General features: G+C 38.5%; 1 protein-coding gene across 1 annotated transcript; it reads right to left on the bottom strand.

Annotated features, from left to right (window-relative positions):
- Window positions 1-3: 3 nt before the first annotated feature.
- unkl (unk like zinc finger) lies at window positions 4-27,988 on the bottom strand. The gene is made up of 14 exons (XM_088329934.1): window positions 27,843-27,988; window positions 26,201-26,410; window positions 20,896-21,072; window positions 18,950-19,083; window positions 18,725-18,860; window positions 18,504-18,621; window positions 18,352-18,436; window positions 17,651-17,799; window positions 13,607-13,784; window positions 13,434-13,523; window positions 11,769-11,999; window positions 8,638-8,822; window positions 6,556-6,813; window positions 4-6,480 (listed from the first exon to the last, which is right to left on the bottom strand). The coding sequence occupies exons 1-14, from the start codon at window positions 27,905-27,907 to the stop codon at window positions 6,328-6,330; spliced, it is 2,169 nt and encodes a 722-aa protein (XP_088186060.1). The 5' UTR covers window positions 27,908-27,988; the 3' UTR covers window positions 4-6,327.
- Window positions 27,989-28,000: the final 12 nt, after the last annotated feature.

Raw genomic sequence — 28,000 nt, 5'->3', positions numbered from 1 at the left:
CAATGCCGATGAAAATTTTGTTTTAATTGTCAAGATGATAAAAATCGGGTGGATTCTGTAAACCATTACAAACAACACTGTAGTGTAACAATTTAACAAGTCTTAACAAACTAGTCATAGGCTACGGAAAATATGCATTGCACAATCTTTAATGCAGAAATTCGAAATAACAGGAAAACAAGTGGTATCACTCTAAGACTTGCACCTACACGGTATGTTTGTGTTCACAGGATACCGACATGAACAGTTTTTTGTGATGATCATTTCAAATCCCTACGTATAACCACAAGACGGTAAGCCACTCAGTCCAGTTTCAAAACGCGCTTCATTGAGTGACAACACTTTGATCTGATTGAAAAGCCGTTTCCATGCTACGTCAAAATGGAATGGTCTATCGCAATAATGTTCCGGTGACCTCTTCGTTTGATATCAAATTTAGAACGATACATTCATATTTCAGAGCTTCCGAATTTTAACAAGAACAAGCAAGTCAACAGTACACTAAACAGCCAGTTCCACGTTCAGATTTTTTTTTCTTCTTACCTTTGACGACAAGCACACTAATCAAAGCAATATTGAATCCTAACATCGCACGCGATGCCGTTACGTGAGAATGAGATTGCATAAATCGGATTTTAAAAACGGAAAAAACTTAAAGTATGCCGGGTAGTCTGGTTAAAAGATCCCTTCCCGTTAGGCACGGAAAGGATCTAAATAAGGGGTGGGCTAAGGGGGGGGCAACGTGGTAGAAAAAAAAAAACCACTCTCGCAGGGGAGAAAGGGGGAAAAAGAGACAGCAAAAAAGAAAGGCAACGAGAGATGTAATGAAAGTGAAGAGAAAGAGGGAAAGAGATAGAAAGGAGAGTGAAAGAGAGAAGAGACGGCGAAAGAGGAAAAAGGAGAGATAAAGTGAGAAAAGAAAAAAATTGATTGAGGAGAAAGAGAAAAAAAGAGATGGAGAAAAGAGGAAAAAAAGACAGAGAAAAGGGAGAAAAAAGATAGACAGAGACAAAGAAAAGGAGTTGAAAAACTACTTTGGAAGTCTATTATGGGATGCTTTGTTGACATCCAGTGCACATATTAGGTCATTGTTTGACTAGAAGTGGCTCATTTTTTCCTTATGCTTCTCTCAGCATCGTTTTGCGGGCCTGATACTGTAGTTTGGTGACCCCCGTTTTATGGGGAAAGGGGAGGGGGGGGGGGCAAAGAATGGTATGTACTTGGCACTAACGTATTCTTAGTTTCCAGGTGCTGTCAAAGTAGGATTAATATTTAATCGAAAACTAAATATAAATGTACAAAATATGTACATTAAAGAAATGTATATGCTGGTTTAAACACTATATCTATAACCCTTTAATGTCCTTTTGAAAACTCATTTTTGGGTGTTAGTTCTCAAGACAACTCATATGATTGACGTTTTATCACTGCTATTTAACTATCTAAGGTAGTCGGGGAGCATTTTCCTCAACCTTGTTGAATTGAATGGAACAGTCCGCATAATCCGGCATTGCAAATCTATTAATTCATAAAGAAAAATATGCAATCGTATTCTTCATTGAATAAGCTCTTAACAACAACAATGTAAAGCACAACGTGATGGGGTGACACAAAGCAAACCGGTGATGACGGTCGAGCCAATTTTCCAATGGCTCAGGAGCAGAGGCTTTACGGAATAGGTCACGAAAAGATAAAAACTGAATGATATTAGTTGATGTTAACATGCTGTGCTGAGCTCTTCCCTTGACCTACGTTAAGTGCCATCTTCGAGGTAACTCGGAAATCAGAATGTTGACGATCAGCGTTTAAGAGAAGCTTGAGGGTTGTATCCGCTTCCCATGTTTCTGGAAAAGCATGGGTCTCACTTTGTAAACAGTGGGTGGTTCTATTTAACGGGCCTTTGGATAAACACTACCGGTGGAACCATCGGTTTCTTATGCAGACCATTCTTGTAGAAGGAAAGGCCAGTTCATCCAACGTCTATCATCAAAAAATATCCTGAGCTGGATGGATACGCAATGCCTTGCAAAAGTATTAGCCCCGCAAGAACCCTTAAGACATATTTCAGGCTTCAAAATTAATCAATAAACAACCTGCGAGACACAATTGTGAAAAGAAACTAAATGTAGTGAACATGTTATATTGTGCTAACAAATTGAAAAGTAGGCGTTGCAAAAATATTGTTCCCCTTTGAGTTAATAAGATCAAAGCGGCACCTCCGCGAGCGGCAGCCTTTCCAGCAGCTTCCTGTTATCTCGCACTTTTTGTGATTTGATGTTTTTATTGTCTGCATGTATCTTCGGTGTTTTTCATCCCGTTTGACAACTACACTTTGGATTACTTTCTATCCTATCGTTATGGGTTTTAATGCACAAAATTGCGTTTATTCGAGGAATAAACTCCTTGCCCTGAAGAATTCTCGTGCCGGCGTGATGAGGGGGCCCTATCGTGGACGGAGAGCCGGAGCTAGCTAAGCGGCTAGCGGCGTTATAAATCTTCGGTACCGTCCGACCGTGGTAAATGTGAATTCTCTACCAAATAAGACCGACGAACTGGCTGTGCTGGTGAAAAACATCAAAGCGCACAGGGAGTGCAGTTTTCTGTGTTTTACGGAAACGTGGCTCACGTCTAGCATCCCCGACGCTAACGTGGCGCTACCCGGAGCTATCCGGCTTCAGCGCTGTTAGACAGAGACACGAAAGCCTGCGGGAAGCGGAGAGGAGGTGGACTCGCTAACACGAGGTGGTGTATCCCCGGGCACTCCATCTGCTGCAGGGACTAGTGTGTGACGTCATCCACTCCACTGTGGCTCAACTACAACAAAGCAGCCCGAGGGCATCCTGTTAATCTGTTAATAAACAAAAAAGGAGACTGCTGGAAGTGTCAATTTCCCTACGGGGATGAATAAAGTATATATCTATCTATCTTAATATTTTGTACAAGCGCATTTTGCTCAGATCACAGCCAGTCTTTTTAGGGATGTCTTTAAGTTTTGCCCACATATATTCTTCTTTACTTAACAGCTCTGGTTCCATCGGGTTTGATGGTGATTGTATGTGCGCAGCATATTTCAAATCTTTCCAAAGATGTTCAGTTAAAACACATGTACATTGTCGTTTTAAACCATCCCATCGTAGATTTTGCTTTATATTTAGGGTCGTTGTCCTGTTAGATGAACCTGCACAACATGATCAAGTCTCTTGCGAAGTTTCTGCCAGAACCGCACAGTATTTGGCTCCATCCATCTTCCCATCAACTATAACCATCTTCCCAGTCCCTGATGAAGAAACCCAACCCCAGAGCATAATGTTGCAACCACCATGTTTGACAATGGGGATGGTGTTTTCAGGGGTGTGTGCAGTGTTACTTTTACACCAAACGTAATACTTTGCGTTCAGCCCAAAAAGTTCCCTCATCTGACCAGAGTTTGTTCCACATTTGTCTTACGCCCAGATCGTCCCACTTCAGCGGTGTATGCCTGCAGGTAGAGCGAGGATTGGGCCTAAAAAATGCAGCGCAACCCGACCCCGCTGGTATTTAAACTCGGTCCAGCCCGAGCACCGAGCACGGCCAACTAACTTGATTGGCAAAACAAAACACGAAGCGAGCCCGAAACTTCACATTTTATTTGTGAGGACATGTGATTAATTTCAAAAACTCGGGCTTAAGATCTTACCTCAACCTGCAGGTCACCCAATGTGATCATGGACTACTTGATTGCTTCTCTGATTAGTTTTTTTCCTTGTTCGGGCTGAAAATTAAAGGCTTGGCCCGGTCTTGGTAGGTTTCACATGGTTTTATGCTCTCTCCATTTTGGTATAATTTCTCAATACAGTGCTCCGGTACATGTGCAAATGTTGCGAAATCTTCTTGTATGCCATTCCTGTTTTAAACATTTCCACAACTTGATCCCAGACCTGCCTGGTTTGTTCTTTGGTCTTTATAAGAGATCAAGTGCATCGAAACTGAGAGTAAATGACACAGATTTGCACTGTTTGTCATTGTTAGTCGTTTAGGTCAACGTTGGATCATTCAAAAGTCATCAGGGAACTTTTGTAGGCAGTTGGCTGATCTGATAGAACAGGGGGACCAAAATGTTTTCAACTTTTCGCCCACTTGGTTGAAAATAGAAAAGTTAAAATAATTTGGTTCCGCTTCACAATTGTCTCACGTGTTCTCTATCCTTAAAAAATATTTTCAGTTACTTAACTTTAAACATGACAAAAGTTTCAAGGGGAGGGGGTCTTCGCTGGTCATATATTTTGCAAGTCACTATATCTTCTAATCTGACTAGAGGCAGTCACAGATGACCATCAAAAATGCGACAACAGCTAGTAGCACTTGCTGTTTTTAGACATTGTTATGTGTTTGGTCAATTTCATGTTAAAAATCATAGTAAAAGCTAAATGCCCTGCTATGGCTAGTACACAGTTTGTCTATTCTCATAAAAAAATGTAAATGAAAGAATAACCACTCTGGATGCTTCTTGACTTCAAAATATACAGTGCATTTTTCATCTTATTTTTTTCCACGGCAGAATTTTATTGTCGCGCCAGGGAATGTAAACTAACAAGTCGCTAGATCGATTGTACCTGGAAGGTTTGAGAAAGACAAACGATTTATTTCCACAGTAGAAGGTCATTTAAGACGGACTCGATTACATTAATGACAAGAATTGTCAAACAATATTTGTTCTATATAAATGCATGCATCGATTGTTTGCATATGGCCAGGGGAGAAAAGAAGCAAAATTGCACGGTAAGAGCACCGCGCTCAAAGTACAAGACGTGGGACCTGGTGATTTTTCATCAAAGTATAATGAAACAGGCCGAATACAGTTGAAGTCAACCTTCTTGACACATTTCAACAAAAATGACCTCTCTGCTTCTAAAATTCGAACTGAAGGCACTTTAAAGCTGCAGGCCGATATGTTCTAGAGGCTAAATTCCTACTCAAAAGAACATGCACCTCCAAAGGATATTTTGTTTTTAGAAAAACGCAATTTATTGACACACACTACGTCTGAGTGTGTTTGAGGACTTTACAAATATAATATTATCTGCTTAAGCCTAAATACAAATACTTTTGCATTTTAATCCTTTATAAATCTAACTATGAAAGTAGAAACTGTTAAATATTTTAATTTCGTATGAAATCTTTTAGGCGTAATCATGCCAAGATTTTACTTCAGCAAACATGAAATCATCTACTTGTGTTTGACAGCACAATCATAAGAATTCAATTTTACAGAACATATGATTACGTAAAAATGTAAAGCTTTGAAGATACTTTGACTTTTAATTTAAAACGTAAATGCTCTAAGCTGCTTCGAGTCTTGAGTTAAAGCTTCAACTTTTGACAGCATTAATATAGGAGTCTTTATAAAAACGATGACAAGTTAAAAAGTAAAGTAAGAATGCCGACAAAGCAGCTTAAACCAAATGTCTGCAAACTTTTCTAAGCGTTCCACATGAACAAAGTGCTTTCATTGAGAAATGTTCAGGAAAAATAAGTCAGAAAATGCGCTTGACTGACTGCATTTGTGTCAACTAATATTTAGTTTTCTTGAAAAGGAACATTCAAAGCGAATACCTGAAACACGTGACAATCTTGTAGTACAGATATTTTTTTTGTTACTCTGCATAGTGTTGAATATCACATGATGTTACTGTAAATACCGATAAATGTTTGCAATTCGTGTTCCTCTATAACTGCAGGTAAAGTGGATGTCTAATTGTTACCCATTATAAAGGTGACATCGTCTCAGTTCATTTGTTAATTATTTTGTATTTTTCAGTAAGTCAGTAAAATCTACTTGTCTTGAAAAAAAGTGTACAGGAAAAATCCCAGACATATTCAATTCTGTCAGGGGAGAAAATTCTTCAGTCACTGCTGTATTAAAAAGTCTTCCCAATATTAAAATTCTAAAATGTTCGAACATTGTCATACACTGATATCAGGCCATTGAGTAGCTATTAAAAATAAGAAAGTAAACAGTAACATACATAAATGGGTGCGTCCGTGATCACTATGAGTTTCGGTATTTGAATGAGACCGAAAAGTTGTTCAGTATATCCTAATTAATTAAAGAACATTCACATTGTACAATTTCTTACTACAACAAAGATTAGATGTTTTTTTTTTAAACAACTGAGGATGTTGACGGCGGAAAATGAGCAAAACCTAAACATCCAAATATCCCATACGTGTTTTCCGTAAGAGTTTGGCATATTTTTTTTCTGCATTTAATGTTGTTGCATGAAATATACAAAAGGTTCTATATTTGATTCGTTTTTCTACATAGTACCCCTGGCGGGTGAGCATCCATCACCACTTGACTATTTTACGACAGTAGGGACATTCGACATTGCTGGGTGCGCAGCTCTCGCATAGAGCGTAATGTCGGCACGGCTGCAACACAATGCATCGGTCGTGCTTTTGGCAAACTAAACATTTCTTTGACTGATGCAGAAAAATAACCTGTTAGAGGAGAAAAGACCAATGTGACTTAAGCAGGTTACGAATGGACATTCTTGTGTTGTGTGTTTTTCTCACCCCGTCTATAAGGTCTAGGTCGTTGCGCAGCTGGTTCTTAAGCGAATGCAGCTTGGAGAGTGGAAGCTGATCTAGCTCGCCGTAGCTGCACGAGAGGAGCGTTCCGGGTGCCCGGCACAGTGTGTCAAAGTCTCCTCGGAGGTCTTTCAGCTTGCGTTCCATCTCGTCTCTTTTCTGCTCCGCCAGCTGCCGCTCCGCCTCTGACGCCTTCACTTGTTCCTTGGCTTCAAAGGCATCTTTCTGGCACGTCTCATATGCCTAGGGACATATTTTTGACAACTTAGGGACACTACTTTGTCAAATATGTATTAAAGGCTGGAAATACAGGAATCCCTCACTACTTCGCGCTTCAGTTATTGCTGGATTACTGCTTCGCGGATTTTGAATTGAATTGTCTTTGTTGTCATTGATATCTACGTATCGTAAATTGTGTTCTGCAGCAGACAGTAGATAACAGATGCCATCACGAGGGGCAGGTTCTAAGTGTGTATGTGTGTGTAAGATGGGCGTGACTGTATGTGCATGCTACTCTGGACTTCATCATGAGGTAAGTTTGACACTTTTTTAGGGCTTTTTTGAAGGGGGCATTGGAATTTTTACATTTTGCGGGTGGGTCTGGTCCCCATTAATTGTATTGCAGTTCTATCCAAGTGTCTTTGGCCAGTAATTCTTACCTGGTCAGACCTTTCGGCACAACGCCGAGTAGGGTTGGACTTTTGAGGCCAGATTTTACCTCTAATATACAGTTGTGGTCAAAAGTTTACATACACTTGTGAAGAACATAATGACATGGCTCTCTTGAGTTTCCAGTTATTTCTACAAACATTCATGAGGTTTGGATCTTTTACGACTATTATTGGTTAACAGAAAAAGTGATGGGTCAAACATATACATACAGCAGCATGTCCCTTTTCACTTCAATTAGGCACTTTTGGTAGCCATCCATAGGCTTCTGGTGAATTGGTGCAGTTCAGTTAAATTTGAAACTTTCTGACATGGACTTGTTTCTTCGGCACTGTCCACAAGTCATGACTTTGGGAAGGCCATTTTCAAACCTTAATTCTAGCCTGAATTGCCACTTGCCATTGCCACTTTTGATGTGTGATTGGGGTCAATGTCCTGTAGGAACACTCAACTGGGCCCAAGACAAACTCTTCGGGCTGATGACTTTAGGTTATCTTGAAGAATTTGAAGGTAATCCTCCTTCTTCATTATTCCATTTACTCTCTGTAAAACACCAGTTCCATTGGCAGCAAAACAGCCCCACAGCTTAATACTACCACCACCGTGCTTGACATTAGTGATGGTGTACTTGGGGTTAAAGGCCTCACCTTTTATCCTCCAGACATATTGCTGGGCATTGTGGCCAAATAGCTTGATTTTTGTTTCGTCCGACGCAGAACTTTCCTCTAGTAGGTCTTATCTTTGTCCATGTGATCAGCAGCAAATTTCAGTCAAGCCTTCCAGCAGCTTCTAATGCTTGGCAGATCTGCTTTATGGTGATTCTCGGTTGAATCTTCACCCTCCTGACCATTTTCTTTCAGCAACAGGTGAAAGGTTGCGTTTTCTTCCTAACTTTCCTAACTGGTTCAGGTCAATGATTCACTTTTTCAGATCCATGCTGAGCTCCTTGGACTGTCCCTTTGTATCATTTGTAGGTGTTTGCATTCAATTAGCCCTATTTAAATGGCCTCAAAGAAGTCACCAGCTGTAGTCACTCATAATCACTCATACGAAGTTAAGAGGGCATGTTATGAAGCTCACCAAAAGTCACCAAAATTGCTAATTCGTGTTGCTGTATGTATATTTTTGACCCAGCCGATTTGATCACTTTTTCCGTTAACCCATAATAAAGTCATTAAAAAAACCCATCCTCGTGAGTTTTTAGTGACAAAGAACTATCTGTTCCAATCTCTCCATCAGAGAAAAATCAGAGTTGTAGAAATAAATGAAAAGTCAAGAGAGCCATGACATTATGTTCTTCACAAGTGTATGTAAACTTTTGACCACAACTGTAGCTGACCATAGTGCTGGGGCGGTTGTTAAACTTTTAAAAAGCTCTTTCCCATTCTTAAATTGTACCTGTTTGACCTGATGCCAGGCTTCTTCCCACTGCTTGATCTTCCTTTTGGCTTCATCCAGTTCCCGAAAGAGGCGTGAGACATCGCCATTGCCCACACCAGACGTCAGGCTGCTGAAGACCGGAGACGGACTTGGCGAGAAGCTGCCGTTTATAAAGTCCCAAATGCTGCTGGCGCCATTCAAGCCTGGATAGGGTCAAAAATCGCCACACACACTTAAAATTTCCAACCACTAATAGCATAATACTGATGGTAAATGTAAATATAACAGTGATATCCATGGGAAACAGCAGATGGTTCCACTAAATTGAAAGCAGGAAGTTTTATTTTAAGCATGGAGTATTAAATATCAAAATATTATAACAATGGGTAAAAGTTCAAATAAATAGTTTTTTAGGCTGGATGTTGATAATAGGATGACTGATTTTTTTTTTCAGGAAAATTCTCTTTCCATCCATGCTGTTAATTCGTATGCGATAGAATATTAGTAAACTTTTATCACATTTCCCCTTCTTTCAATTTTTAACTTTTAAATGAGTAATACAGTGAAACAAAGTGTTTGGCATCTTTCTGATCACTTCACTTTATTTTAAATTGTATTAATGAGTTCTAATAATAGACACATTGGAGGGTTTCCATAATACAATTAAGATAAATTCCCACATCTAAGTGAAAAATATTATCACGCTGAAATAATTTGAATTTCTTGACTGCACTGTTTATGAAAAAATCATTCCAGCCATCAGATTAATGCTTAAACTGACAATATCTGTGTATAATTTGTTATTGCAACATGGAGCGGGGTTTCTTAATTTTCCTCATGTTGAGCTTTTTGAGTTTTTCCTTGCCCTCATGTAGGTTTCAGATCAGGGGATGGTTAATAGAACTCTGTAGTCTTAAGTCTTTGCAACCCTTTGAGACTTTTTGTGATTGAGGGCTTTACAAATAAACATAACTCGACTTAATCGACTTTTTGAATACAGCAAAACATTTTACATTGAATTATGATCCCTTTAACTTTATTGACTCAAAGTTCCCTCAAAGTTGTAACTCGGGTTTGCACTCTGAAATGTTAAAAGAGCCATTTTGTACCAAAAAATTGGTTTCAGTACATAAAAGACAATCCGTAGAATCCAACAGTGTAAAATATTTATTCCAAAACTACGATATTGCCCGTTCTTGAACATAACTTCATCACCAAAGATTTTCCACAGGTTATCTATTGGGTTCAGATCAAACGGCCATGTTATTATTTCAAATTTTTCACCTTCAAGGAAATTCTTTACCTGTTTTGCTGTGCGGCATGGATAATTGGGCAATGAACGCAAGTAAGGAACCGTGTGCTGTTGAAAAAGGTTCTGATCCACATTAGCATTCGGCCATGTAGCTGTACAAGAAGCCCCACTAATGTTGCAGAAAACATGCTCCTAAAAGGACACTTTTCACTGATTTTGTTTACACACTTTGGTTTTAGTATTTCTTCAATGTGTCACGGAACATCAAAAGATCAAAGCGGCGCTGCCACGAGCGGCTGCCTTTTCCAGCAGCTGCCCTATTGTTTTATTGTCTGCTCCTATCTTCGGTGTTTTTTCTTCCCGTTTTGACAACTACACTATGGATTACTTCTATCCTATGGACATGGGTTTTAACGCACAAGAAATGCGTGTATTCAAGGAATTTCAACTCCTTGCCCTGAAGAATTCTCGTGCCGGCTTGATGAAGGGGCCTATCGAGTAAGAGCCGGAGCTAGCGAAGCGGCTAGCGGCGTTATAAGTCTTCGGTACCATCCGTAATCATGGTAAATGCGAACTCACGACCAAATAAGATCATCGAGTGCTGGTGGAAAACATCGAAGCGCACAGGGAGCGCAGTTGCTGTGTTGTGCGGAAACGTGGCTCACGTTTAGCATTTCGGACGCTAACGTGTAGCCACCCGGAGCTACCCGGAGCAATCCGGCTCCGACGCCGCTAAACAGAGACACGAAAGCCGGGGGGAATCGGAGAGGAGGCGGACTTGCTAACACGAGGTGGTGTATCTCTAGATTTTCACAAAGAAATGTTTTCCATCTGCCGCAGGGATGTCGAATTTTTGGACTGGCGTGACGTCATCCACTTCGCTACAAGCACCCCTAGGGCATCATGTTCATCTGTTAATAAACAACGGGGTAGACTGCTGGAAGTGTGAATTTCCCTACGGGGATGAATAAAGTATCTATCTATCTATCTATCTATCTATCTATCCATCAGATCAGGCTGTCTAGTCACTTTGAACGGCCCACCATCTTGCAAAGTCAGTGAAAATGGCAGAATGCCAGTTAAATAGGGTTTGACAGAATATCATAGAAAATAGGACCATATGCTAGGTAAGCACCATTAAGTGGGAGGCACCTAATTTTGATAAGTGCATTTTTGACTAAACACAGGTTTTTGGTAGAAAATCCTTATCCAATTTGTGAAAGAATGCTGTAGTAACATGGTATACGCCAAACAAAAGGTCCTTAAACTGTTGAGCAAAGAAGCATTTTTCCAGAATTATTCAAATGTTTGTAAATTGTTCTCTAATTTTCATCTTTCTCTCTTTCTCTCTCTCTCTCTCTTTCACTCTTTCTCTCTGTATGTATACATATATACACAAACATATATCTTCATTAGAAAACATTAAGAATGTTTATGTATTGGGCTCAAGAGCCACTTGTTGCTGACCTCCACTGGACCTTTTCCAGTAGAGGTAAGAAATTCGGGTCGGCCTGGGCCTACAATTTCAATCACTACTTCTGATTTAGGCCGGGCTTCTGTCTTTCCAACTTAAAAAAAAAAACATCCATCAGTGATTTTTCTTGTCGTTGTTTCTTTTTGTCGCGCTGATCCAGCCTGAGTCGCCGGACTCGGCTCGGAACCCAGCTACGCGCTCAGCGGCGCGAGGCAGGGGGACGGAATCCAGCGTTACCAAAGAAAAACAAAGAATAATAGGTGCATTTTATTTTTTTTAAATCGAGTTGATTGGTCAGGCTCAGTCGGGCCTTAATACGCGGAGCATTTTTTAAGGTCCGATCTTACCTATATTTTCCAGTGTTATTGGAAGAAAAGCGTTGAAAAAACAAAACAAAACAAAAAAAAACACAATTCTACTGACCTAAGGAGTTTTGGGACGAAGACGTGGGCGTTCCCAGCAGGCCGTGCTCCTGCTTGGTCAATATGTTAGCAGCGTGGCTGTGATGCGATGCCATGCCCGACAGCAGGGAATGCGATTGCGACAGTGAGCTCAGCGGTGACGTTGACAGTGATGAGGACGAGTTAAAGGATGAGGAACGCGCTGGAGAGCCGGGAATGTTGACCGGGGCTGAGCTGCCAAATATTCTTTGACCTGAGGCAGAACAATGAAATAAAAATGGGAATTTGTCTTGATATTGTGGCTCAACGCATTTTATGGGCCCGAGACATGACATGGGGATGAAAATTTCAGGTGGAATAACCATAATCCCAACTAAAAGTCAAACCTGAGTCATACATGTCCTGTGTTGGGAGTAACGCGTTACAAAGTAACACATTGCTGGAATGCAAGTACTTTTCTTGGTAACAAGTACTGCAACGCGTTATTAACGACATTTTGTAACTCAACTTTCATTAATTACGACATGATCCCGCGACTTTTTAACAGCAGATCGTAAATCCCGGTTTGCAATAATCTGTGGTCTGTGCAGCCCTTTGAGACTCTTTGTGATTAAGGGCTATACAAATAAACATGACTTGACATGTTTATATGTAACTACAAAATACAAATGAATACAGTTTCGGTGGTACTGTTGTAAACACTAGGTAAGAGGGCACGTAACTTCTTCCTACCGATATTCTCATTTTCTTCCTACCGTATATACTCGCGTCAAGTGTATTTACTACTATAAAAATTAAATACTGAAATCAGAGGTCAGTTTTTACACAGAAACGTACTTGGTTGTGTGTCATCAGTTGCAATTGTAGGCTGCCCATGGGGTGGGGGCGTGGCTTGTATAGGAAAAACTGTATCAATGGGGCAAAAGTGAGGACAGAATTTGCGGTAAAAAATGCCAAATTTTGGTCTTTTTATTTGTAAAACTCTTTTTAAATACACCATGCCTGAAGAAAAAAAAGGAAGTGTCTTGGACATCACCCAGAACTTTGCAAGGAAATATTTGAATGGTTTGAAGACGAAAGAAATTGATATGGTGTGTTAGTTTGCAATCACTCAAGATTGCAAAAGCCAAGAAATTTAAAGGCTTCAACACTTCCACAGGTTGGTGTACACATTTTATTTATTCTACGACATAACTATTTTTAATTAAATTTAGGGGTTTGGCTTCAATGCAAGTAATAAGTAACTTAATAATTACCTTAAAGGTGCTACTTTTGAGTATCAGTAATCTGGGGGGTAATGCAATTACTTTTTAAAATAAATAATCGGTAATTGTAAAAAAAATAATAATAATAAAAAATAAAAATAAAAATTCCAGTAACGGGCAAACATTGGACATGGCCCTTTGGTCGAATTCATATACAATGCCTGTTTCACCCGTTGTCACTTTTTGTAATTTTACCATCCAAAAAACACAAATTATAAGTTCAGATGAAAACAAGCAAAGTACGTGTTTTCTGGGAACTGCATTAGGCGAGGTCCTTGGAGCTTTGATGTAGCAGCTTTCTAACTTTATTTATTAATTAACAGTGAATTTTGTCTTGAGTTTTATTTTTTCCTTGTGGCTAAACTTGTTTTACCCATTAAATTCGTACGCAAAACTATACATTTTAGCTTCCTTTCACTCACATTCCAGTCCAATATTGTTATCTTGTTCTTCTAGCTCCTTATCAAGAGAGGCAACATTGATGTCACTAAAATTGAGGTCCAGAGCGGATCCTGAGTAGAGACAAATAAAAAGTCAAAATATGTATTTCTTCTTCTTTTTAAGGCCAAAAAGCAAATGATTGCCAACTCTTTACCTATGACCGACTCCACTGTGTTGCTCCCTGGATAGAAGGGAGTGGCTTTTGCATTCATGGTGGACAAGGTGGTTGGGGAGCAGCTGTCGGAGCCGATGCTGGAGGCCAAGCTGGAGGCTATGCTAGAGGTGAAGCTTGACGCCAAGGGGTTCACTGCGCAGAAAACGCTGTTTTGTGTCTGAAAAGAGGGGAGGCATACGTTACTTTACCATGCATTCAAAAATGTTGTATGCACCTGACACATTTATTGTATATTCTGCAACTTGATGAAGATGTCCAAAAATCTTGTAATTAATTTTAATATGTAGAAACCATTGTATATAAAAAAAAAAAAAATCTGAATATACTGATGGTAGATTGCATGTAGTGTACATGAGTGATAAGACTAATTTAGTGAACTTCCCAATTAAGATTGGTGCATTGATTTAATGTGAAGACATTACTTTATGGAAATGGGACAATCTATCAGTTTTTAACCACCCCTACAATAACATGGATTCCTTGAATATAATTTCAGTTGACTGTGTATATGCCGCACCAAACTAAAGGCACAATTGTAAATAAATACCGACTCTTCCGCACTAAAAGGGACACAAGAATATGAAGACGCACTCTCAAAAAATTGTCCGTTGTGATATGTTTGTTTCGAACATAAGGCACACAGGTATAATGTGCATGGAAATATAACTACCATATGGGCTAGGGTTGCATAAAAACAAAAAAGTACCCTATTGTGCATTGATTGATCAGTCAGAATATATCACTGATCTCGATTGCATACAATTGCGTAGCTTCGAATGTGGATATCAAACCAAGATGGCAGTGTGGAGTATGTCAGATCCAATCCACTAGACCACTAGGAAAAATGATGACGCAGTAAAAGACATTTGGTCTTATCTCATCACCACACCATTTTTAGTCATGGTGCCAATGTGTTGATGAATTGGGTAGGGCTGAGAAAAAGTGAAACAACATTCTTCTCATTACATATCTAGTAGAGACCAAAAATAGTGTGATAATGAGAAAAGCCTAATGCCTTTTCATGTGTTGTCTGTATCCCTAATGTTCTACTTGATGAGAATTGGTGCACTCCATGCCAAAATCTGGGTTTGATTCCTAAAGCATTCAAAGTTATGCATTTGTGAACAGGCATCCAAGTTTCTAGCGGCTTGGCATCTAAGAATCAGCGCAGTTACCATTGCTTTTCTGTTTGATCCCCTTTGCCAACATTGCTATGAGATAAATTTCTAATTAAGTCAGCATATAGCAGTGTTCTCGTTTGCCCGCGTCCTAGACGCATCATTTTTGCAGGGGACGCATAGTGTCGAATCAACGTGCGTCCCCGGGACGCAACTTTTTTGACACAAAATTGACATTATTACCCAATTTTTTTTTTAACAAGGATTTATCGCACTCCAAACTTTTCGTCAGGCAGATCCGCCATTGTTGTTTTGGTCTCGCGGTTCGAGATTTCGTCTGCATGCCGATCTCGGCAAACGAGATTTCGTTGCTTTGAGATTACGTCATTGTTGTGGTGCTTGTCGTCGAGTAAAGGTTAAGTATGCCTCCGGCAAAAAAGTATTAGGTAAAAATCAACACAAAATTCATTTATTTCATTTATCAGTGTCAGTAATAAGTCGAAACATAATGCAGAGAGTGATAAAAACGACAATAATTCCGGCAAGTAACGCACGTGTGTTGAAGCGAACGATTCGACGAAAAGAAATAAACAAAAGAATACTCCTAGCAAGGAAAGGACTTTTCTGCCAAAATGGACTCAATTCTATTCCTGGTTACGCTATGAGGAGGCTACATATTCTGTGATGCGTGTACCCAGCTTGACAAAAAAACTGGATTGCATAAATCATTTCGCAAATACGAACTTTCAGAAGAGCACATTCGATCGGCACCACGACAATGAAAACCACAAATAAACTATGGAAATTTCGTTGCTGCAACTGGACCTTAAAAAGGCATTACAACTGTGGCGGGACAGCAAACCACGAAGAATATATGAACTGAAAACCTGAAGTGATAACTGCCTTGTATTACCAATTAACTGTGATGATTAAAACAATGAAAGTATAGATTAATATTTCAGCAGGATTATTTTGTATTATAATAATAATAATAATAATTTCCGTTGTATTGTCATTCTTTGTAACAATGTACACAGAACGAAATGTCGATACACCTGACCCGTTGTAGCGAGCCGATGCAGCCGCAGCCAACAGAGGGCGCCGCCATATATTTGTTGTGAACTGAAAACTCTTGAAGTGATAACTGATTTGTATTATCACTAAACGGTGATGATTAAAACTGAATGAATATATAGATTTATATTATATATTTGTCGCAGATTTACAATTTTAATATAACACCAAATTTTGGGGACCCATTGATATCTGTTGGGACCCATAGATTTTTGAACATGCGAGTCCCCGGGACCCATCATTTTTCAGAGGTAAAATGAACACTGATATAGGGCCCACCGGTTTATAGAGCAGGCGTTTAAATTTCTGGCCAATCTGGGGTTTTTGGGTGTGCTTAATACAGTAGTCTGCAAAATACTGTGCCTCCTTCAGTGAAACATTCATTCAAACTTTTGTATTTGTACACCATATAAAGCCAAATTAGAAGATGTTTTTGTAGGGACTTTGATATTTTTCCAATGTCAAGGAATGTTAGGTAAATTTCTTAAGTAAGGAAAGTTAAATAACATTTAATGCATGTGAGATGAGCAAGGATTTTTTTAATGAGGGCCAAATGAGAAACTGCTTAATATAATTGCAATTTATTTTTTACGGGCAAGGAGATATTTTGCTAGCCTTGTAATTTTGAATACAAGTAAATATATTTCTTAACCATTGAAGAATCTCTTAACTCATTCAATGACATAAGGTATAAATACGTTTTCAGAAGTATTGTCCCTGTGTGCCAAAACGTAAAAACCCTTTTTTAAAAACTATTTCAGGATGAAAAATCACCATTAAACTGAGTGGGTTTTTTTTATCAGCTCTTTGTCCACATATCGAGGAAGCCCAACTTCCTAGTGTTGCATCCTGCCTTGGGCAAATGAGTGGGTGTAAGCAGTCCCATATGGCGATTAGGCGTATATATTATATATTATAAAGGGTTTGACGCTGCTCTTCAGTAAGTATCAAGCCTCTGGGAATTATTTCAGTATGATAAATCACCCTTAGATAGCTTTGTCTATAAATCAAGGAAGCCGAAATCCCTAGTGTTGCTTTCTGTATCTTGCAAATGAGTGTTTGTAAGCGACCCCATATGGCGAGTAGGCATAGTGAAGCAGAGTGGTAGGAGTCACGAGATATGGATAAATTGTAGTAGGCAGGCAACTCTTTATCCGAGCTTATTCTTTCTTAAAAAAAAAAAAAGAAAAAAAAATGATGACGAGGTCTCATCGTCAGGTCCGAGGGGAATCGTGTTTTGTTCTCATCTGCAGGAACGCGGTTGCCTGAGGTAACGCAATTGCCATTGAGACCAAAATTGTGTGATGACTTAATCTGAAACATCGGGCGGTGAAAAGTTCTTGCATCATTCATGCATAAATTCAGTGTTCTTGCATTTAAAATTTATGTTGCAAGCGAAGTGCCCTTGTGTTTATAAAAAAAAACGTTGTTTAGATATCACAAATGCCCAAAAAAAAGCACCAAGGTGAAAGTTCTGCTTGAAATGCATCCTTCCACAAAAAGCTGTTTTTCTCATAAGATTTCTTGGAAACGAGAATTTTCAAGAAAACTTAGTGATGTTCAACTGTTGTTTACTAAACAATGGTAAAAGCTATGACATATTTTTTCTCTAATGAATGCTGAGGGTTCAAGCTTTCTTTTGGTATGTCAGATGCCTATACAGCTACAAAAATACATTTTCTGTAGGCCTTTAAAATGAGTCAAAATGGCAAAAATTGGCTGGCACTGACTTTCACAATTTGAGAAAAACATTTGGCATTTAATGATCTAAATAGCAAGTTGTTCAAGTCATTGCCCGAAAGAAATGTGTTTAGTATTTCCAAACACTTGCCACTTGTCCGTTGCTGGTGCTGGAGCCCCCGGCCGTGGTCCACTCGCCAACTGGACACTCCGAGTACATTTGAGAGCTGGGATGGGAATGGGAGCTGGAATGTATCGCCGTTAGCAACGAGCTCATGGGATCCTCAGCAGACGGGATTCCTGAGGGGAGACTTGACGCAATTAGACAGCCCCCAACGTAGACGATTTTGAACAACTGGGCAGCATAATTATTCTTGACAGTTTGCCAGCAAATGTCTTGTCTCACATCAACATCCATGTAAACACTGAGTTACCTCCAGAACATACCAAATATATAGACTCATGTTTCACTCCACACAATAATTTTTAAAATAACGAATATGATATATTGTCATTTTTAAGAGTGATAAAATGACATAATTAAATGGCAATTCGACAACGTTTTGTGGGAATTTTGCATTTTGGGATCGGTCTAGTTAGATACAGTAAAGTATACAAATGGGAATTCCATCAAACAACCAGCTCATTGAAAAATAGGCTTAATACTTTTTGACATCCTAACTATAAAACCTCATCCAGTACAAAGAGGATGCTGACATACATCCAAGGAAAAACTAACACAAATGTCCACTTATTACCATTCCAGTTAATGTTTATTCCAAATTTTATGATATTTTGTGAACATTTGTCTATTTTTGTTCCTCTTTAGTAAATATTTCTTGAATGACTCACGTTCTACGTGTGCAAAGGCGCAAAATGGCCCTCGGGGACAATAGCCAGTTTGTCGCATGTCATTGCACTTTGTGGATTTGTAAATCTTGGAGAAGGCAGAAGAAGCATAGTTAGATTGGAATTTCATATTTGCGTGTAAATTTGCTAGCCACCTCTGGGTGAAACTGTTGCTCCGTGCGCGAGTGACAATACTGACAAGCGTCACCACTTTCGCACTTGGAGGGTTCGCCCCATTCGTCGCCGTGTTTCACACTAGGGCAAGGGGTTGACCTGTGTAATATTACAAAGAAAAACAAATCACATTCAAAATCCATGTGCATATTGGTATTTTTAAGTCATGGTTTAGATTTGTACCCTTCTAGCGATTGCTTACCTGTACTTGTACTTGCGTGGATTACGCCTGCGGTCTCGACTATTGTGGTAGTGTGGACAAGCGTAGCCCTGTCTGCACATTCTGGGCGGCTTGGTACACTGCTCTGTTTTATAGTTTGCTAAGACAAAGTTGGTGTCTGTGGAAAAGAGTAAAAAGTTTGATCTTCAGTCCTCAATAAAAACAATTCAAAGTTTATTGCGCTTGAAATGAACTGTCGTCGTTTACCTTGCCACCTGGGGTCTTCAATCAAGGTCTTCTCAATCATGGCTTGGCTGGCTAAGACACCAGGCTGCAGGTCAGGAATACCTTCGCCGGAGCCCAACTGTCCATTCTGGAGGGCCTCTTGTGCTTGGATTTCTCTGTTGTTAGATGGGTACAACATATAAACCCTTATGGATGTTTAATCTGCCTTTGGAAAATGAATCAAATATATCGCTGAACCCTTTTCCTAACGCATTTTTTTTTTTTTTTAGATTTCTACAAAATTAATATGCCAAAAAGAGAAAACCTTGTGATATGTGTACACTTAAGTTGCATTTCCCATTAACACAGCTGCTCGTTCACAAACAATATTAATTGCATCTAGGTGTGGGCTATAAGGTTAAATAAAATAAAAATCACTTTTTTTAAGTTAAAATCACAATCTCAATTTCAGTTTGATTCTTGAAAAAAAAACATTATTAACTAATATGCTAATTATTCCTATCAAGTTCAACTGAAAGAAAACATAATATGACAACGCAAATTGTTTGAATTCAGCAATAAAGAAAAAAACACTTACAGCCTATTTTTTCACTGCAAAATGAATCTGTTTTTGTGAGTAAAGTAACGTTTATTCACTGGATTAAACCTAATATGGTAAAACAAGTTAAAATTGTGTTTTAGAATAATAACATATTTGGACGTATCATATGAAACAAAAACAAATAAAAAGCAATAATTTTTCATTTTATGTGTAGCAAAAATCTTTATTCACCAAAAATATCAAGACCGGAAACCAACTTTAAAATGTTGTCAACTTATTTGTTTTATTTTTGTTAAATGCATCTTTAATATGAGAAACATTCCAAATGTGCAAATGATGTATAATTTATTTAGGAATGTGCCCGTTGTGTTGAGTTAAACATGTCATCGTTATTATTTTTCTTTTTACTTTATTCTATTTTCTGTTTTATTTTTCCCTGCGATTCTGCAGCACTTTGTGTTCCCTTTAAAATTGTTAACTTTGTTGTGTTTGACTGTTTTATGCCAATTTTGTTTTCAATGATGCGATGCTCAATACGAAGCACCCTATGCAGGACCAAAAGTGGCAGTCAATACCCAACATAACAACGAAATTTAATGCATTTATTTGCATTGATTAACTGTGTCTAGTGGCTCATACATCGCATGACACAACAAATTGATGATGAAGTTAGTTGCCAAGATTTATAAGAATTTATTTTAATCGATTATATCGATTAGTTATTGCGGCCCCACAGATATGTTGTTTTCTTGTGTGAAACGCGATTAATTTTTCTAAAATTTTAGAAGAGCTCCCACCTCCCCTTACAGCAGTAAAGTCATTTATTTCACTCAGGGTTTCTACAGCTTATGTCAAGTTAAATTCAAGACATTTTAAGACTTTTTAATGCCTTTTGAAATCAAAATTAAGACTAACTTGAAAAAAAAAAAAAAAAAAAAAAAAAAAAACAAGTGACACAAAAAAAAACCCACCAATAACACATAAATTAGACTCCATTTTAAACAAACGTTTTCATCTTTTAAATTAAAATAAGATTTTGTCTGGTCCAATTCCATCTAAAATAAAAAACTCGCACTTTACAAAGTTGAAGTCATTGAAAACAAGAAGTAAAAAGGATGTTTGTGGTACATTATAGGTCCTTAATCAGAACTGGCAAATAACTACTAATTCCAAAAGAATTCTGCTGCATTAATGAAGCATTTTTATATTCTTTATATATTTTATCACGATGCATAATAAATTACTTTTTAACTAAATATGTTTAGCTCAAACAAATATAAATGTTATTTAATGTGTACACAAAATAAGAAAAAAAATGGATTTAGGACATTTTAATGCCAATTAAGGCCTTATTTTTGGAATAATTAATTCAATGCCTTTTAAGACTTTTCAAGGTTCGTTGGGAACCCTGGCACTTGAAAGTCACCTGATATCATATACGGGAGGTCTGAGATCATGCGCCCCGTGGGCAAATGCGCAATGGGGGCCGTTCTTCACACAGTGGCCCCGAGCATCCGTCTCGTGGATGCACGTTCCTGTTTTGTAATAGCGGAGGTGGTACTTGCGCTCTGTGTCACCCGTGGTCCGATGTAAATAAGGACAACTGAAAGAGTTGAAGAGAAAGCATATAAACATATTTTAAACAAAATGATTCAACAATTTAGCGCAAAAACAACAAAACATAGTTCACTGTGAGCTATGATGACAAATATATTACATTGATGAGCACAGACTTTGCCATCGGTCTCGAGTAGCAACAGTTGCCATGGAAACAGGTAAGGTCATATAAAAATAGCTGCCATTGTTAGGAGTGGCGTACTGATGGCAGCAGCTTTTTTTTCCTTTCTTTTTTTAAATGCACACGCCTCAAGTTCGATTCCTGCATTGAATCTGTTAAGTGATGAACAAATGATTGATTGGCTGCCTGAATTACTGATTGGTAACAAAAAGGTGAGCAGGGTTTTTTTTATATCATAACAAATGCATTTGTTTATATTTATGTTGAATCAGGATTAATTCCATTGCCGTTCTGCTGATAATCTAGATTCGTATGCCTTAAATTCTTCCTTTGAATTTTTTAATTAATTTATCAAAAACCGGGTTCAAATAAAGAGCTTCATTTTTATTTCGACAAACAAAGTGGATGTTTTAAAACAAATTGAAAATGTATTTAATGATAGATAGATAGATAGATAGATACTTTATTCATCCCCGAAGGGAAATTCACAAGGTGTATGATAATGTAAAATCATTTATACTGTTGTTTTAAAAAAACATATTTGTATTTCCATTAAAAGTGGGGTGTTATTTAAGCTGTCCTTAAAAGTTGAAAGTTAAATATTTTCTCTATTAAATATGAGTTAACAATTCTCAACTCAGTTCAAAGAACCCATCCTTATGATTTATTTTTCACTGCGCTTTTCTGCTTTTATCTTACTTTTAAGTAAAGCTGGTCAGGGCAGAAAACATTAGGTAGGAGGAATGGGATCTTGGGGGCATGCTGTAAAGTGATGCCATGCTAGTCCCTGCAGGTTATTTTAATTAGTGTAGCATAAACCCTGCTTAAGTAGTCTAAATGCCAAACCAAACCCAAAGAGATGTGAAAAAAAAAAAGTTTATTTGAGCAATTGTAAAAAAATACATGTACTTGCATGCGCATCATGAATGAACTGAGAGGCTGTAATGATAACACAAACAAAGAGATGGCGGCAGTGAGTAAAAATTTTCCAAATTCTGTACAGCTTCTTTAAGGACCCTAATAAGTTAGGAATGCAGTGTTTACCATACCATAGAAAGATTCTGGTGGGCCAGCAGGGTTTTATCTGTCCCACCAAAGAATCATAAACTTCATTTGTTTTATTAGAAAAGTATGATATCGTTAAAAATACATAAATGCGAAGTGAAAAAAAAATAACTAAAATTTCTCAATCATAAATGATCGCCAACGCCATAGTATGTATTTGTGTAACAAATCTCTATCAGTCTGTTTGCCTGGTATTTACCTAGTTTACTGTGTCATTTCCTTTCATAACTAGTGTATTTATGAATCAATAAATGACAAGGGCACAAGTTCATCATAGATCTAACTTTTTGATTTTACACTAAAAGTGCCCCTAATCGATGCGTTTGAATTTATAATGTACAAAATGTTATTCTGGGGGAGCATGACTCTGGACGACCCTGGACTGTCAACCCACCAGTCTCACAAAGGTCTATGGGAAACACTGGGTATAAATTTACTCTACCATTAAAATTAATAAAATAAAACATTGACCCTTTGCACACACATGACCTAACCACGTGAGGACAGCATGACGAACGGCAGCAACCTTGCCCACCGCACAGCAAATAATCACCATTGTCAGTGGTGGTTATTTTTTTTTTGTCATCGTTATTGATATTTGTTACGATTCAAATGCTTATTTACTAGCCGTTAGCTAGGGGGCTTCTTGCCGTCTGTCAGGGCTTTCATTCTGCCAGGGAAGGCAACGTGACGTCACGGGCAGAGGGTCAATTGCATTGAGACAATGATACTGGTGTACTATTTGGAGGGCCATTCTTTTTTGTCTTCACGTGAACTGTTAAACTGTAATTCAGTCCGGAAAGTCATTAGGCAAGTATGTCATTATTTCACATATATTCATTTTGATATTTATTCATCTATTTTAATGGAACCATTTCATTGAATTATTTGTGTATTTTTTAATTGAACCATTTCATTGATTCTTTTGTGTAATTTATTTTAAACCATTTTTGGAGGAACCATTTAATTTTTAACCATCTATTTATTTATTTGTTTGAATAAACAATTGAAATATTGTTACAAAAACAAAGTCCTTTACCAGGTAAAGAGCCTTTGAGCCTTTTATATATAACAAAAACAAAGGATGTGCTGTCGTCGCCACAAAGTTTGTTTTTCAACACAAAAATGAAAGCCACAAGAGTTATTAGATACTGAAATTTCAGAACTAAATATCAGTATTAGTATCAGTATTGTCACAAGCCACTGCCTGCCAATGCTGCTGCATCTCTGAAGAGCGGGATAACCCCTTTCATCAAAAAACAATGGTGATCAGATGAAAAACAATGGCCATCAGATGACGAAGGTGCTGTATCTGAATCAGATCAAGCTGCTACTACTGCTACTGATCACCATGGAAACAGGCCCTATCTGTTTCATGTGGGGGAGCAAACACCAACCACAAAAATGGCCTGGTGTGGTATGGCTGGCGCCAGGCTGCAGTTACCTAAGACACACCACAGGAAATGGTGCCCTGACGAACCTGGAGGTTAAGGTATCCGTGATAATTCTTTATTTTCCTTTTTTTATGTAAATCCCTTAAAAGGAACGGGCCAAACATAGATTTTATTTTATTTTAATATGTAGCCTACGCCTATATTTCAAAGACAATTACATTATTCTGGGACTTAATTGTCATTGTGCTGATGAAAAAAAAAACAACTTAGTAAACCATGTGCTTTTTTAAGAGGGGGGCAAAAATGTGGTTCCTTTTTTTAATGGAATTGTTCATTATGATGATTAGAAAGGGGTATCTTCCAATAGTGCTGTGCTGCTTCGTGCTGCTTTACACCCCTCCGCACTCCATACGGTTAAAGTCTCTTGCTGGCATGCGCGCACGAAGTAATTGAGGCTTATCAAGTGTGTGTACAAAAATTGAAACATGGATAGAAAGCATGTTTTTATTTTATTTTTCCCCACGGTATCTTCTCAGATGCACTTGACCTTGTCAGCTGATGTGCGTCTCGTTGCAGAATTCCTGGGCTCATATTTCCTTTATCTTGTTAAACCATTCAGATGCATAACTCAAAACTCAGCGCCCCACCAGCTCATAGCAACAGGGACAGACAGGGAGATTTCACTACAGGTGCCCTATCAGTGCATGCTTGCCTTGTGCAGTTAGATTAGCGATAACATGTTCTTTAGAGCAGGGGTGCTCACACATTCAGGGTTGCAATTGTGTGTGTGAAGCACATTGTAAAACGTTTTGGGAGGTCTTCACTGACTTGAAAAGCACTATATAAATGCAGACCATTTATCATTTTCAGCATGCTAGTTAGTTACAAAATGACCGAGTCAAAATGATCTGGATATTCAAGAGCAGTCTAGCATTTAAAAAAATAGAAACGAGTTCTAATTAGTGGATTTGAATGCTCATAATATTTTTCAATGCACACTTTATTAATAAAAAAACATTAATCTAATGAAAAAATATAAAATAAGAGTACACACCATGACTCAATTTAAGTCAGTTCTTTTTTTATTGCCAATGTTTTTGTCCAACGACGCTCTTGCAAGATATAAGTATAACTGTATTGCTGAAGTGCAATTCGATTGATCGGAAAAAATGAAATGCCATGTACTCAAACGAGGCAAATACTTACATTTGTGGGTAGAAATCCAACATAGACAGGGTGACCCAAAAAGATGCGTACCCATATTTTATTTGACAAATAATCAATTTTTTAACGAATGTCTTTTCTGTTGCAGGACGTGAAAGGTGAACCTATGGATGATCATTTGCAGCTATTAGTTGCCCTGAAAATTTCTTGGACAAATCAGCAGAAGATATTCTCCCTGGAGACCTATTTTGCGACAAAATCATACCAGAGTGTACAGATCCAGTTTCAAAAGTGTTTTCACTGTCGCAACTTTCAATCAAAATCAAGAAAAAAAGGCCCGATGATCCCGTGCTTGCTCATGGCCACCCAGGCAGTACATTTAACGGAATGAAGCGGCCTCTGAAGCACTTCTTCTGGAACCAGACATTTTCAGGGCAACTATAGCTGCAAATGATTATCCATAGGTTCACCTTTCACGTCCTGCAACGGAAAAGACATTCGTTAAAAAAATTGATTTTTTTATCGAATAAAATATGGGTACGTATCTTTTTGGGTCACCCTGTACCTAGATAGTAATTTAGTTAAGAGTATTTTCCTTTACTTATTTGTAGAGCATATTGATGAACTCCAACATCAAAAATTTTACGATATGTCCATGTAAAAGCAAATATTACATTTCATTTGGGCTCTTAATCATTAAATACTTATAACATCCTAAGCAAAAATATAAAACAAATAATTGTAATAAATTACACCTTATGTCAACGAAATTATGAGTTCTCCAATTTGCTACTGCTGCTCAGCAACATTGTTGTCAATGCTGCTGGATTTTAATGCCCGATTGTAGCATGTCCTAACAAATACAATGCACTCCATACTTTCTCACGATCTACCAGTACCCTCTGTGATCCACCCTTAGATGGCTATCTACATAATGAGCACCACTGTTTTAAGAGTCCCACAATAGCACTATCGCGCCGTTATCAGCTCAGGTCTAGAAGTAACCACCCAAGATTTAAAACTAAAGCTTGGCTCTGGTATTGATTAATTATGTCACATCACCACATTAAACAAAAATTATGTCAACTTCATCTTCAGAGTATTGTAAACCTGTTTACTTCATTATCCAAATAACTAATTTTAATAAATAATTTTATTTCAATGTGAGAACAATGTAACAAAGATCACCCACAAAAAAACCAACTTTGTAACTGTCCCTTCTGATTTTAGCAAAATGTGGAGATCTTGCTGACCCCAAACCCCTACCATTGTCCACAACTCTGACCAGGACTAGCCACAAAAAAGGCTACCATAAAGTGACAGCATGTATGCCTATCATAAAAAAACAAAAGGCCACCCTGTCTACTTACTCATCTCCATCAGGGCAGATACCCGTGGTCTCGTCAAATTTGGTGCAATAAACGTCTGGGCTGTAGTTGAAGGTGCCATCCCTCCGGCGGATGGGTCTTCTCCGTCTCTGGTTAAGAAAGTGCCAATGGAAGCACGTAAACGGTCTGTGCTGTGTGCACTTGTGCTGCAGGAAAAGTGGACACTGCTCAGTCCTGAACTCCTTTAAGTAGCTAAAATAACAGAAACAACAAGATAGTTAACAATACAGTGACAACATATTGACAACAAAATATTAAGGAGAGGGATTCATAATCAAGGTGCCTGTTTAATAAAATACGGGTGGAAGTCCTAGAATATGATTGGCAATTTTTAAAAGTGGGACAGCACGTATGAATCAGATTAAGGCTTCACAATTCACAAATGCCTTAACCGCTTGGGTCCAGCCTAGCGATGCCCTACTCTACCTAAACAAAATCAACTTAGACATAATACTCAGTTCTGATATACAATGAATTACGAATAAGCTAACCTGATAACACCGAAACACGCAAGCTGCCTTCGTGGTTTCAGCATGCGTCAGATTTCCTTAAATAAAAAAATACTCAAATAACCTTGATTCCGACTTTTGCTGCACTATTGATATTTTTCGGACTTTCCCCGCGATATATAGTGTTTACATTTGAAATGTGTGTTCTGCTTTTTAACTCATCAACCAACTTTATCAACAAGTCATCCGGGATGAGAGCAAGGTCACACAGTAAATTCTCTTTGTGGGCCAGTGTTTAGTTTGTTTCGTTATGACACAAGTTTTCCAAAACCGTTAGCATTAGTGCCGTCTTTCAAATGTTTCATAACAAGGATGCTATTCAACAAAGTACCTAAACAAAATAACGTTAGTAGAAAAACTTGGGAAAAGAGACAACTTTCTTTTAGTACGTGTGATGTTTATACATCACAGTACACAAAGCAGCCAGTCAGCAAAAGGAGGACTTGTGCTTTAATAATCGTCGCTCTAAAGCCATAAAGGTTTTAATGCATAGAAAACATTCAAATACATTTATGAGCCATAAAATAAATTTTAAATTATTACTCATAAAGGAACTTATTAGACTTTTTGGGGTAGGGGAATACAATATTTTTAAGGTATATAACGCAACTTGGCTCCGTTAAAGTTGCAAAAGTCTGCTTTTAAAAGACGAGCTCGAGCAGTATTTTGGGTCACTTACGTTAGCCCGCTATTCACGAAGCAGCGCACAGAAGCATTCCGACGCAAGTCTAGTGGGAATTTCTCAAGCGTACGCAAAAGAAAGCACGTAGCGAGAAGGGGGCAGAACGAGGGGGGCACGAAAATAAGGGCCGAGCTGTTGACATGCAGGGGCGGGATGGCGAGCTGACTGTTTAAATTTTAACCACAACTAAAGCTAGCAAAGTTGACGGTGCCATATAAATGCAAATCACACAGAGCGTTTTTTTAAACTATCCCGCCAAGAACCGTCATGTCAGTGACATTAAAGAGCTGTCGCCTCGAGCCCGCAGAGTCGCTGTTTTTTTTCGGAGACGGTCACAAAGCCCCAAGAAAAGCAACATTCGAAAACGCATGTACAAACGCGGAGTAGGAACAAAGCTGAAACGACAATCGCGTACACGCGCGAGGGTACTCACGTATAGTGCGTCGGTTTCTCCGTTTGAGGGGAAGCATTGGCCGCCGTTTTCGAAACCGACGGCATTTTCAGTCAAAACAATTAAGTGCGCACGCGCGGTTGAGCTGTTGCTCCACCGCCGCGCATGGACCGCCCCGAAAAAGTCCGTCTTCTTCTTTG

This window comes from Urocampus carinirostris, chromosome 1 (assembly GCF_059441175.1).
Source record: "Urocampus carinirostris isolate Australia breed hairy pipefish chromosome 1, RoL_Ucar_1.0, whole genome shotgun sequence".
NCBI lineage: Eukaryota > Metazoa > Chordata > Actinopteri > Syngnathiformes > Syngnathidae > Urocampus > Urocampus carinirostris.
The sequence above is the reverse complement of the archived record's forward strand: the minus strand, read 5'-3'. Positions and strand labels throughout refer to the sequence as shown.

Excerpts from the sequence above, each read along its gene's own strand:
- unkl (XM_088329934.1), bottom strand. The coding sequence starts at position 27,907 with ATGCCGTCGGTTTCGAAAACGGCGGCCAATGCTTCCCCTCAAACGGAG. Across the intron at positions 18,861-18,949 it reads TGAAGACCCCAGGTGGCAAG|ACACCAACTTTGTCTTAGCA; the intron begins GTAAACGACGAC and ends TCTTTTCCACAG. Across the intron at positions 8,823-11,768 it reads TTCGTCCCAAAACTCCTTAG|GCTTGAATGGCGCCAGCAGC; the intron begins GTCAGTAGAATT and ends GACCCTATCCAG.